The sequence below is a fragment of the Lepisosteus oculatus genome, chromosome 11, assembly GCF_040954835.1.
Source record: "Lepisosteus oculatus isolate fLepOcu1 chromosome 11, fLepOcu1.hap2, whole genome shotgun sequence".
Classification (NCBI taxonomy): Eukaryota; Metazoa; Chordata; class Actinopteri; order Semionotiformes; family Lepisosteidae; genus Lepisosteus; species Lepisosteus oculatus.
Window position 1 is genome coordinate 33,587,494 of NC_090706.1, and position 12,183 is coordinate 33,599,676.

The 12,183-nt window shown below is 34.8% G+C and overlaps 1 protein-coding gene across 5 annotated transcripts in view; it reads right to left on the bottom strand.

The window, feature by feature from the left end:
* The window catches only part of spock1 (SPARC (osteonectin), cwcv and kazal like domains proteoglycan 1), a 253,417-nt gene that overhangs the window by 101,905 nt on the left and 139,329 nt on the right, over nucleotides 1-12,183 (bottom strand). For 3 of the 5 annotated variants that reach the window (XM_015349985.2, XM_069196147.1, XM_069196148.1), the window contains exon 4: nucleotides 11,439-11,519. The exons of the other annotated variants lie outside the window; for them this stretch is intronic. In XM_015349985.2, coding sequence (XP_015205471.1) covers nucleotides 11,439-11,519 — 81 coding nt within the window. The remainder of the gene's footprint in view (nucleotides 1-11,438; nucleotides 11,520-12,183) is intronic. 5 annotated transcript variants of the gene reach the window in all.

Genomic DNA, 12,183 nt, shown 5'->3' on the forward strand with positions numbered 1-12,183 from the left:
ATATGGATTTTTTACTGTGATAATGCACGCAAATATTCATGGAAATGTTAAAACATTATAACTTTCTATGAAATATATCAACTTAATATACTCAGAAGGAGCACGTAAAAAATATTCCAAAATAACCACAGTATGTAACTGAATGAAAGACTTTAGTACTTAACATGTTTAGGAAGAAAGTGGAATACTGGTTTGTATTTTTTAAACTACCAATACCAGCCATATACAGTTTAATATAATATGTTTATGTTCCTAAATTAATATTGTTTATGAGCAATCTCTGGGAAACCATTATAGGCATGGTGAACTGGAGATTCTCAAAACTTACTTTGTATGATTGGAAACGAATACGTGATCAGATCAACGGAATGCAACGAGGTGCTCTTTTCCTCTGGTTTAAGTCTGTGCAAACAATCCGTTTAAACAATAGAGTGTGGTGTTACTTTTTGTCAATGAAAAAATAAAGTATTTTTGTGTCTAAATAGTTACACTGATGCAGACGGTGACAAAGAAAGTGGACCACGGTAATACTTTGAACTTACAGCCTGTCCAAGCTCATTCATTAGTCATATCTTTCATAAAGGCTTTGATGCATAAAATATTTCTGCATAATTGTGTACTTTTGTCCAACTGAGTAATCTTGCTTTTACAAAATATACCGACTTTTTAATGTTAAATGATTAACATGCTCTAGTACACAGTTTAAAATTATTAAAAGTCTGAAGAGTATAACTTAAATTCTTAATTGGAAAAAGATTGTGCCTCAGCAGTGACTGGGATTCGAAACCGGGCGTTTTCTGGCGACAGCTCAAATGCTGTACATGAGACGTTAAGCTTTATTAGCTCCACCTGGCGGTTTTACAAGGTGACTCCGGATACTATTTTCATAACGTGTGGTATGATGCGGTATGATATGAATGATGCGTTGTGATGCGCCATGCCTACCGTGTTTTAATGCAGCGTACTCCGCACATTATGAATGGCTGGACCCGTACTGTAATTCAGAACTCCGGTAAAAGATACTGGACACTCCATATACTGACTTTAAGTCCCCTGTTCTACTGCTTAGCAGTGAATCTTACATTTGCACTATACATTAATTTACCATTTATGAAATAAACAAAGGTTTCTATAAATTGTGTGTAATGCTTTTAAATATAGTACTGCATTGCAGTACTGCAGCTTTTGCGAGTTAAGTAATTTTTCTTCAACTTACAATACTGTATTTGTTTAGATAGCTTTGGAACAGGCTTGTAAGCAATTGGCAATATGACAAGTCAATGAAAAGATAAAATAGGTTCTTAGAGTGCAACACAATCTATTCCAAAACCTGTCCTGATATCCAGGGATATCAACAGGTATTTATAATACAGACAGAAAGGCATCATTTTGGAACAAGCAATCTCTAGAATAAAGCTAAAGCTAATATCAGTAGTCAGCATTTCCAGTAATACATTGAAACAAGTTTTTATTTTGTAATAATAATTATACATTTTAACAAACTAGTTTGTTTTCAGTTTTAATAAAACATTAAAAATATAAAATGAAAATGGAACAAAGAGGTAGGAAATCAAGACTACAAATAAATAGTCTAGATCTCTGTGATACATTCTAATTACAAAGTATTTTTTTATTTTATAACAAGACACCGTCTTACAAGACAGCTTACAAAATATCCAATGATATCTAATGTAAGTAGAAAATAATTCAGACACAGTAAAATATATAAATGACAAGTAAAACAAAACAGTAAGGTAGGCACAAGTCACAAATTCAATGCCTGTGCAGCTCAGAATAAAAAAGTTAATTGAGCATTAATAATACTGCCACTATAAAATTATACAGAAAAAATGGCACAACTAGAACTATTATATATTGCCATAAAATATTTTTAGTTATACTTTAAGTATTGTACATAGAATTCTTTGTCACTGCAATCAAACGTAATTCTATTTTTATTCACAAAAAGGTTAAAAATGCAAGCTTGGGTTGAAAAAAACATTTATTTAAATGCATTTCTCAGGATCTCATGTCTTAAAACCCCAAAATTAAATTAAATCTCAAATTTAATTTGATGAAAAAAATAAAAATTCATGCCAAGACCTTATTGACTCTAACTGTTACAATCCTTCTGCAGATCTGGAATTCCAATATTTATATTTACTTAACAATATTTTCAGGTTAATGCAACCTGGGAGTACTTGGGTAGTTATAAGTAGGGAATTTACATAGAGAAGTGATCAGTTTAGAGTGTTAATTTCAGTATCAATATTTTTAGTTTCTGTTCCACAGAAATACAGTCTCAATGTTGTGCTGCAGAACGCAACAAAATACACTGCCGTCCTACCTTTAAAATCAGACTGTAACTGAGTTTGAAGTCAAATATCTTGTAAATCTGTAGTGATTCATGGGTAATTCTCTGATCTCAAAGACACAGTGTAATCATTCCTGCATGCAAAATGCATGAAGGCCTGGGCAAAGGCATTAAAATGCGTGTTAACAAATTATAAAAAAAACTTCTAATAATACGCCTGAAGGTTTTGTTTACATAATTTAAAAGTTCAAAATTTGCTTTTTCATTTGCATTATAAAGTCTCACATAAAAGCAAAGAGGCCAGAGAAGTATTGGTTCTTAATACAAACAGCAAAACATCCACCAATTGCTCAAATACCTGTATAACAGTTCCCAACTGAACATAATAAAAAGCAGAGCAATTAGAATATTCTGTGTAGTATAAGTGTGGAATTCTGAGATCTACTTTATTCTCTTCCCATTGGCAAGGTGAATTTCCAGTACAGACAAACTACTAGCTGAATTCCAATATTAGTACATTGTTCTGTTTCATCAAAATAGTTATTCAAAACAATTTTTATATCATTGATATTTTTTATATTTTTTCAGTTTACTATTCTGCACTTAATACATTCTGTCAACGTTTTGTCTTTTTTATTTTTAATTCTTATTCAAACAAATCAAATCTGCAAAATGTATTCTGGGCTTAGGCAAAACTAGTGCTTATCATTTTCATACTTGTTTGCTTGAATATGGGAACAACAGTTTTCATGTCAACTCATTGGATGACAGATGTCCTGTTAGCCTTCTTCTGTGAAAACTGATTCCTCAAGGATATACTCTACACAAAATAAACTTAAAGAAAAAAATATTCTCACTTAATCATTCTTCATGCAAGATTAATGATACTTAACCAGATATGAAATCTGATGAAACATTATGTTTGTAGAATAAGTAACAATTCCTATAGCCATGAATAAAATATATCGGGCGAATTTTCAGCAATGCTAAGAAAATTGCATTTGTTTCCGGCTTCAGTCCTTTCAATCGATCTTTTAACAAAAACTAATCACGGAAACCCACGGTGAAAGTTCACTGTAGCTAAAGCTGCATGGCTTCCAAGCTCATAATCAGTCAATTGGTTTTAAAAAAAGTTTTTTTGCTACTGAAGTGAGAAGAAAAATAATTTAAATCAGGAAATAACGTGCTGTTCTTGTGGTTGGGAGAAGGCAAAAATCATTTCACCCATTCAAAAAAGGCATCATTGTGCAAACAACTTCACTCAAAGGTTACCTTTTTACAAGATTAATTTTATTCTTCACAACATTTTTACTTTTCCATCCTAGGGAGAAAGTGTATTTCCATCTACCTTATCACAGCTACTGTAATTCCTGCTTGTGTAGTGACAATACCCACAGCCAGAGAGGCCTTATTTATTCCAGTCTGATGGATGCATCATGCAGAAATTTGGCATTTATTAAAATACCATAAGCTCAGAGGGAGACCTACTTTCAAGACGTTAGATTGGGTTTTCCAATTAGCTTTCAAGAACTAATTAACCATGTGGGAAAGTCACTGTAGCAACCTGGTGTTTTTTAAAAGGCGGCAACAGTGTGGAGTGATGGCTAGAGCTCAGGGCGTGAGGGCCATAAGTCGAAATCCTATGTAGGTGACCACAATTGTACCCCTGGGCAAGGTGCTTCACTTAGATGACTTCACTGAATTACCTGCTCTTTAAATGGGCCTTCAGGTTACCAATCTAATTGGGAACCTGTTCTCAATTGATTTAGTTTGTAAATGGATTTAAAAAGAAGGAACATAATGTCAACTGATCATATTTATTGGTGTGTCAGCAGAAAATGTGACAAAGTTTGAGATTGAAGCCGCACATTAACTTAGCTTTTTTTTTACTGAAAACTGAAACAGTTATTCGTTTGATTGGTAGAAATGGTCATTGTCTGTTGGCTCTGTGCCAGTGGATGTGTGGCACAAGAAAGGGGAAAGGAGTTCTGTTTAGCTTTGTGCTGAGTGTGCATGCAGTCTCATCCTGACTAAGACTGAGGTGCGTCATCCCTCAACTACAGGGCGCTCTGACCCTTTTGTGTTTTGCACTATCACGTTCACCTGCCCCCTGTTCTGTGCTCTGGAAGCACAGGGCTTTGCATTGGAAGATGGATGCCCGAAGGCCATGGCTTGAGGGCTTAGGCTCCTGATCGGCTTCCTGACCCAGCTCAGTCCAGGGCTTAGAGAGCCTTGCCTCATCACTCCATTTTAACCTCCATGCTCCTGATCGAGTTCCCCCTTCCTGGGGATTTTAATCGTCCTTGTCTTGGATGGACCTCTTGGCTTTGGATTATGGACTGCCACCCCTTCCATTCCTCTCCTAACCGTGTTTCCCCGCAGCCCCTTTTCCAGTCACTTCCGGATTATACCGTCTGCACAGGGTCCTAAACTATGCATCATAACAAGATGTAGATGGGAGATCCTTAGAAAGCCCTCTTGCCTGTATTTTGTAGAGCTATGCTGAATATTAGTTGATATTCAATGGTGTCAACAAATGATTTCATTCATCAGGTGAAGTTACAAATGGGAAGTTACAAATGGGTGATTATTTTTTTCACTAATTTAATTGGTGATGGTGATTGATAGTGATGTCAATTTATGATGTCATAGTTTGTCTTAGAAAGTCAGCACACCCTGCTTATCAGAGTCCCATGACAGAAGCATTCCTAATAGTGTGACTCAAAGGAGTTAAGCAGTGCCAAGATCTTATTTTCAATTCAAAGCAAGAAAGAAATCATTATAATAAAGTTATTGACATCTTATGCATTTTAAAGGTTTTGTTGTTAATTTATTTCCTGCTAGAAACTAATATTCTGGTTTTGTCGGGTAATTTGGTATTATGTCTTGCCATTTTCTCTTTTAGAAAATACATAAAATACACAGATAGCTTAATAAATACCTCTGAAACTGCAGACTTCACTGCTGAACCATGAAGAAGAGCATCAGCTTTCTTATTCCTCATAGAGCTGAGGCCTGCATTAATCTCTCTCTGCCTTTTACTCTCATGGGTAAGTAAAAATAAATATTTAGTATTTTATAGTTTGTGACTTTCAAAATCAACTTAAGATAACATAGGTCATCTGCTTCAAGAAACATATTCCAAAAGAACACTATTTTGACATACGGTATTATACAGCACCTTTTGCTTTAACTTTGTTTTTGATTCCATTAAGGTTTTAAAACAGTATACTTTAAAGACATTAGAGAAACTAATTTGAAAAAAGCAGTTTTCTAATTGCTACAGTATTATAAGTCATGTACTGCAGTACTGAAGAACTGCATCAACATGGGAGCCACAAAGAAACAAATAACTTTTAATTGTGGAATTGACCTTCCATGTAAAGAGACCACATGTGCTCAGGGTATGCTGGAGAACAAAAAGTCTTTTTACACGTTTAACAGATGACACATTATCAATGCCAGTTCAGGAACATTCGTAATACTCTTCACATCTGACGACTTGCACATTTTAAGGCAGACAAACTGCAGGTCTTGCTTATGGAAAGTTGAACCTTTTAATGGTTAATATTAGTAAACATGGTCTATCTAAATGTTTAAGGGCTTTAACATGATCTGTAAAATGTTACAGGTTTCTAAGGGAATGATTGCTAAATAAAGTACCCGTCCACAGGCTATTTCATTCCTATTCCAAACACAACTCATGGGTATAAATTTATAGACATAATCACTGGAATGAGCAGAGAAAGAGAGAAGGACGAGCTTTGGATTTCATTGGCGCCTTGGTTAAGGCCCTAAGATCTCTTGAGAGCAATGTTAAGACGAAGTCTACTGATGTGCAGTAGTAAATATGTAGTTGTCAGTTATAAAATTAAATAGTGATATTAATCTTAAAATACTGTCAAGGGCTGTGTGCATTTCTTTATAATTTTTATATATTTCTTTCTGTTTCAGTAAAATATAATTTTTTTTTCCCATTAACAGCTGTTAGTTTCAGAAAATATGGTCCAGAATTTAAGCAATGAATTGCCAAAAACACCTAATCCATTAATCACCAGAAAGCTGCTAATTCCTGCTGAAGGTTGAGGCAACCTGGAGTCTATTCTGGAAGCACAGGGCTCAAGATGGGTCGACATGCTAGGTGACACAGATTTTGTGCCAACAGTATAAAGTAATGGGTATATCTCTGGATTCTGGACCCAGGGGATCTGGTCAAATTCTAGCCAGGAAGCTGATGTTATATTAAGAAAGACATTTCACTCTAAATACTTAGTTTTGGTCATCTGCATAAATTGGAGATTTTTTCAATTGACTTAACAAGTTCAATAAAGTCACAGATACCGTACCTATGCTCCTAGTCAGTCTTGGTTTGGAACATGGGAGAAAACTGAAGCACTAAAGCACCAAAAAAAAAAATACAATTCCGAGGAGAACATGGAGAAGAAGGGCACTCCACAGAGAAAAATGTCCAATCTGAAATCGAATCCAGAACCCAAGAGAATAACCGCCACACCTCTGTGTCACCCAATGAACATGACATGATTTCAAAAAATCTTAAGATTTCAAATTTGCAAGCCACTCAGGGACACAAAGGGAAATGTGTTAAGCTATCAGTGACTTCAGAAGCACAGAGATATTAGAGTTAAAGTCTCCCAAAATCACTACTGAAGAAAGGCCAATGAGTCTCGGTGTCTGACACAGCATTTCAGCTACTGTATATAAAGTATGTTTTTCTGTAATTGAGGAAATTTATTATTAATAATTGTAAAAACTTAAAGTATTGCAAAAGTATAATAAGTAATGGATCCTGAAAATAAATTTTGTTTTATTTAAAAATAAAGCTAAAATAAATTCAGTGTAAATTAAAATTTATTTACTACATCTTTAGGACAAGCATAGAAGTTTTAGATGTGGGCATGAATGAATGTGGTTGACGATTCAATCACTGATGTGCTGGGAGAAAAAGACATGATATTTGCACAACATAGAAAAAACTTCAATGGAGTTAAAAATAGTTCTTTGTTGCTTTTCATTTCTTTTCATTCATCTAAAGTAATTTTGAAAGCCATAACTGAAGTGCTGTTCGAAATAAATATTTAACCAAGTACTATGTTTTGAGCTAGAGTCTATGTATGGCTTGTATTTATGTTTTGCAATTTCATTGGAAAAACTTTCCAATTTCATTCTTTTAATAACAAATACAGATGTTATTGTCTGACCATATGCAATTCAGCAGCATATTTCAGTTGTATTATCAACTAGTGACTGGGAAAGCAATCTCTTCAAATGAATTGAATATTCATTGAATTTGAATTGAAATTGAATAAGGACCAGCTGCCAAAACTGATGGCAGCACAGCACATAAACTCTGCTACCACTACTGGACCCCAGAGCTTTCTTGCTACTTTAGCTCATTTAAATATTAGTCTTTTGTCTTTCTATTCTTTACTAAAAATTGGGGCATATTATTTCAGGCAATTACCTTCTCACCTTATGAACGACAAACAACACAACCATTGGAAGAACATGTACAAATAAAAAGCACTTGCATGCACACAGCAGGAGAGTAAAACTGAAAGACAGTGAATGGATTCTGATAGCAGCATTCACTATTTTTCAGCATGAAAGCAGTAACCAGGTATCTCCGTCTTCTGATTAAGAGAACGCCAGTAGAGGGAATCTTTAGAGGCACAATTAAATTCATGAGAAAGACCATGAAGTGAGTGTAGGTACTGTATAGTGGAGATACAGGAAGTGTGACACTTTGGTAATATCTGTGATATCCTATCAATAACTAGGAACCTAGCAGAGTGTAATGCAACACGTACTGCATAGTCTTGCCATGCAAAGCAGTTAACAATAAAGCAGAATATATTGATTTCACTTCAAGCTGATCCCTCAGTGGAACAGGCAATAACCATTTCTAGGGATCACAGAACACATACACGCATATGAATTTGTCAGGTGTGTCAGAATTTTCTCTGTAAAGCAGCTTACTCTATGGCATAATAACATTTGTTTCTGATGCCCAAGGCAAGGAACCTGTATGGCTACTAAAGTTAATTAAAACCAACTTGTTTATTTCTTTCCCTAAGGCAATCTCTTCTAAAGGTTCAGCCATTAATTAGAAACATTAGAAGTTATTATTCCCATTCAAAACTGGTCTTTGTCAATATATTCAGAATGTTATCTAGATCTTTTAATAGATATTAGTGATCGATCATATAATTATTTCATGCACACTGTAAGTAAGAAATACAAAAGTCATCTGTTTAGAAGGTTAGAAATAGATTGATTTGAAAATGTGTTGGTAACTCTCTCTCTCTTAAATATAGTATTGTTAAAAATTGCTTTATTTCTTTAATCAGTTGCCTATTTATTTATACAATGATTACTCATATGTTTCCTGATGTATTAAATTATGGTGTTTTGCACTAAAAACTAAGCTACAGTACTTATACATGTATGTTTGCATAGGAACAAGTAAGAGGTTTATTCCAATACTGAAAAGAGAAGAAAGAAAACACAACGTTTTGGCCATGGAGCCTTCTTTAGGTGTGAATGTTTGCATGGTTCTAGGATGAAATAGGCCACAAGTGCAGTTGGACCTTATACTTTACAGTATGTGTGGCAGTGAACGATCAGCAATAAATGACTCATGTCACCCTATCAGCATGCAAAAGAGAAACAGAGAAAAAGTGGAATTACTTCACTATCATTCAGTTGGCTTTGCTAGGATGCCATGTTAGATTTAATGAAAAAAAAAGCTTGGCAATCTGACAAGATATAGCACTTGTATTCTGGGTGTTATATCAGGGTTTTTTTCTCTCTCTCTTTTCCTCCATACTCCATACAGTACCTTGCTTTCATGCCACACAGCAACAGAACATGTAAATCTATCCCGAACCGTTTTGCATGGAGATGAGTGGCTGCCCCCAAATCCTTTTTCCTAAGATGGCATTAAAGTCAGAGCACAGGGATATCAAATACTTTACGGAAGTACTGTCACTTTTCCTTTCTCTGCTGTAGAGATCTTGTTTTTGAAACTGAGACTTTACATCTCAATAACCTAAATGATTCCTTGACAGCCTACAAGGCTTACAACCCAGTAGGGCATCTGCAGACTGCAGGTTTGTTCAGCATGGTGCCATAATCTGGCTTTGCAGTTTTCAGTTTGCAGTTGGCTTGTGTTATTATGAATTTATCATTTGTACCACATGTATTTATATCCTGCCTTTGCTTTCCCCTTCTCCCTCCAAGACTACATCTCCTGCCTCCAAAGAAACACATAGAATAGGAAAACACGTCTTACTCCAGGGGGTTTACCTGCATGCCAACCTGAATCATCAGCAGTGGTGTCTTTTTCTCCTGCATTTACAGTACACCTACGCTCTCCTGTTCTCTCAGAAACAAAGCACATGTGTAAACACAAGCTTTGCAAAATCATCTTCACTTTTTCCTGTTTATGTCTTGCATTTTCCATCAAGGAGGAGTCAAAACATAAATTTTCTACCCATTAGAACTGAAATATCTTTCTTCCACTTAACTAACCCAACTTCAAAAGCCCTTATAAAATACAAATTGTACCTGTTCAATTGCCCCAATTAACCAGAGATGTCATGTAACCCTTTTTTTACAAAAAGTCATTTAATCTTTTTCTTTCTTCATCTCTATATAAAACAGAACTAAAATTTTAACTTTCACAGAGGAGACAAACACCTCAGAAGAAACAGCCTTGAAATATCTCAAAAACAGACATGCATTTTGACTTCTGCTGTTTGCATTTTGATTTCCAGATAGTATACACAATTGAGGGGATGTGTACACCTCAAGAGAGATTTCTTTTCTCTTGACCAATAAGTTCTAGCTCAAAACTGAGATTTGGTATGCTGCACATGTACATAAAACACCTTTACATCTCTTTACCAGATCTATGCTATCCATATTATTATACACTTAGGAAGGCACTTTACCAGGTTGCCTGGATACAGAGATTCAGACAAAGAAAATGTTTTATTAATAACACTGACCATGAACAAAAGATATATCTCACAGGAAAGTAGTTATTAAAAGTTCTGAGAAGCATACAAATAGTTTGGAACATTTTTTTTTTCATGGCATCATGTGTTTATCATTAAAACAGTGAAAAATAAATATTGTTTTTTGTTGTTTTTTTATGCTGTATCCTAAAGGGACACTTCTTATATCCACTGATGTATTTCCAAAGTAATTTAGATCCAATAGAATCATGTAATGGAGATTTAAAGATAGATCTGTAGATTCAATTTTTGCAATTGCTTTTCTGTCCATATATGCCATTGAAAAACCTTTCTGAAGAAAGAGGATTTTCCACCAGTCTGGAAAATTACAGGAACCTGACATTATACAGTATGTTGGTTTGTAGGACTAAAATGCAATATACAGTAGCAAAAAGCAGGTTCTGTCGATTTTCAGTGTGAAGTTAACCTTTACTTGTTCCTGAAATTCACTGTTAGTTGAATTACATTTCTACTTTCATTCTGTGTAGTTAGACAAGATCATATTTTTCATTACTGCTTTGTAAATTTAAGAAGCCATATACACAATTACTAATTACTAAACTAAGAAAAATCCAAATCCCAAGACATTGTATTATCTAATGCATAATATGGCAAAATTAATCTCAACCAGCTTCACATTAAAAATGGATTGGGCAAAATTCCTAACTTCTGACGATTGATTTTTATCCTATGTCTGGCATTATATTGCTCTGCTCAGATAAAAAAAAAGTATCATTATGCAGTGTAAATTAAAAATATTGTAGGCTGCTGAAGACTGTAAAATGGGAAAAGCTGTGTATGAAATATTACTGTACATGCACAGCTATGGGAAAGGAATTTTTGGGGATACTCTACAATGTATTAGTCAGATGCTAGCATCACACCGTAAAATCCCCAAAATGCAACACTCACGCATAAGAAACAACCATCTTAAGCATTTCTTCTGGACATTTTAAGGACATCTGAGCTAGTCCTTTACAAATCGATCACTGTTATAAGAAAAGGTCAACCCTGTAGAACTGTTGCTACAAGGATTGGGATCCACCAGGGAAACATTTCTTTCTCTTGGGCAGAAACGAGCTCACCTTCTTCAGTTCTCCATTTTGCTGAAGCTGCCCTGGAAGCAGGACCTGTGTCTCCTTGCCTCCCCGATCTAATGTCCATCTCTGTGAAAGCAACAGAACCGTGAATGTAACCTGGCTGTAGATATTTCCAGGCTTAATTGTTCGATATTTTAATTAACGCATCCCAAATTTCTGCAAGTTACATCAAAATGCACAGGTTAAAGAAAATCTGGATTTAGACAAATTATGCCTGTCTATAAGCAATTCATCATTATTTGCCATGTTTTTAGAAAAAAATGCATTTTTTTTTAAATGGCTGATTTTCACTTTGGTAATCCTAGTTAGGAAGGAAAAGACACCCAAGTAATACAAATTGTTTCTCACTATTATGAAATATAATCTAATATTATTGCTATTAAAGAAAGATCTATTTTTGCCTAAAGTGTGGTGGGAGTGTCCTCAAAATGAACAAAACAAATAATTGCACAAATAATTCCAGCATTTTGTCCAAGACATCAGGATTCTTTACGTAATGCAGTATCAGTATTAATGCACAGTAAAAAGCTAAAATTGAACTCCAGACCTTATTAAACTCTCAATCACAGAAAATTGTCTCTTTTAAAAAAAAGAATATTAATCTATTCCATCCTGTGAGTTTCTGTAAAGCAGTGAAGGGCAAATAAACTCAAACAACCTCCAGGGGATTAACCTCCAGAGCCATTTGAAGAATGTACTTAACAAAAACAAAAAGAAACATGCTGGCTTT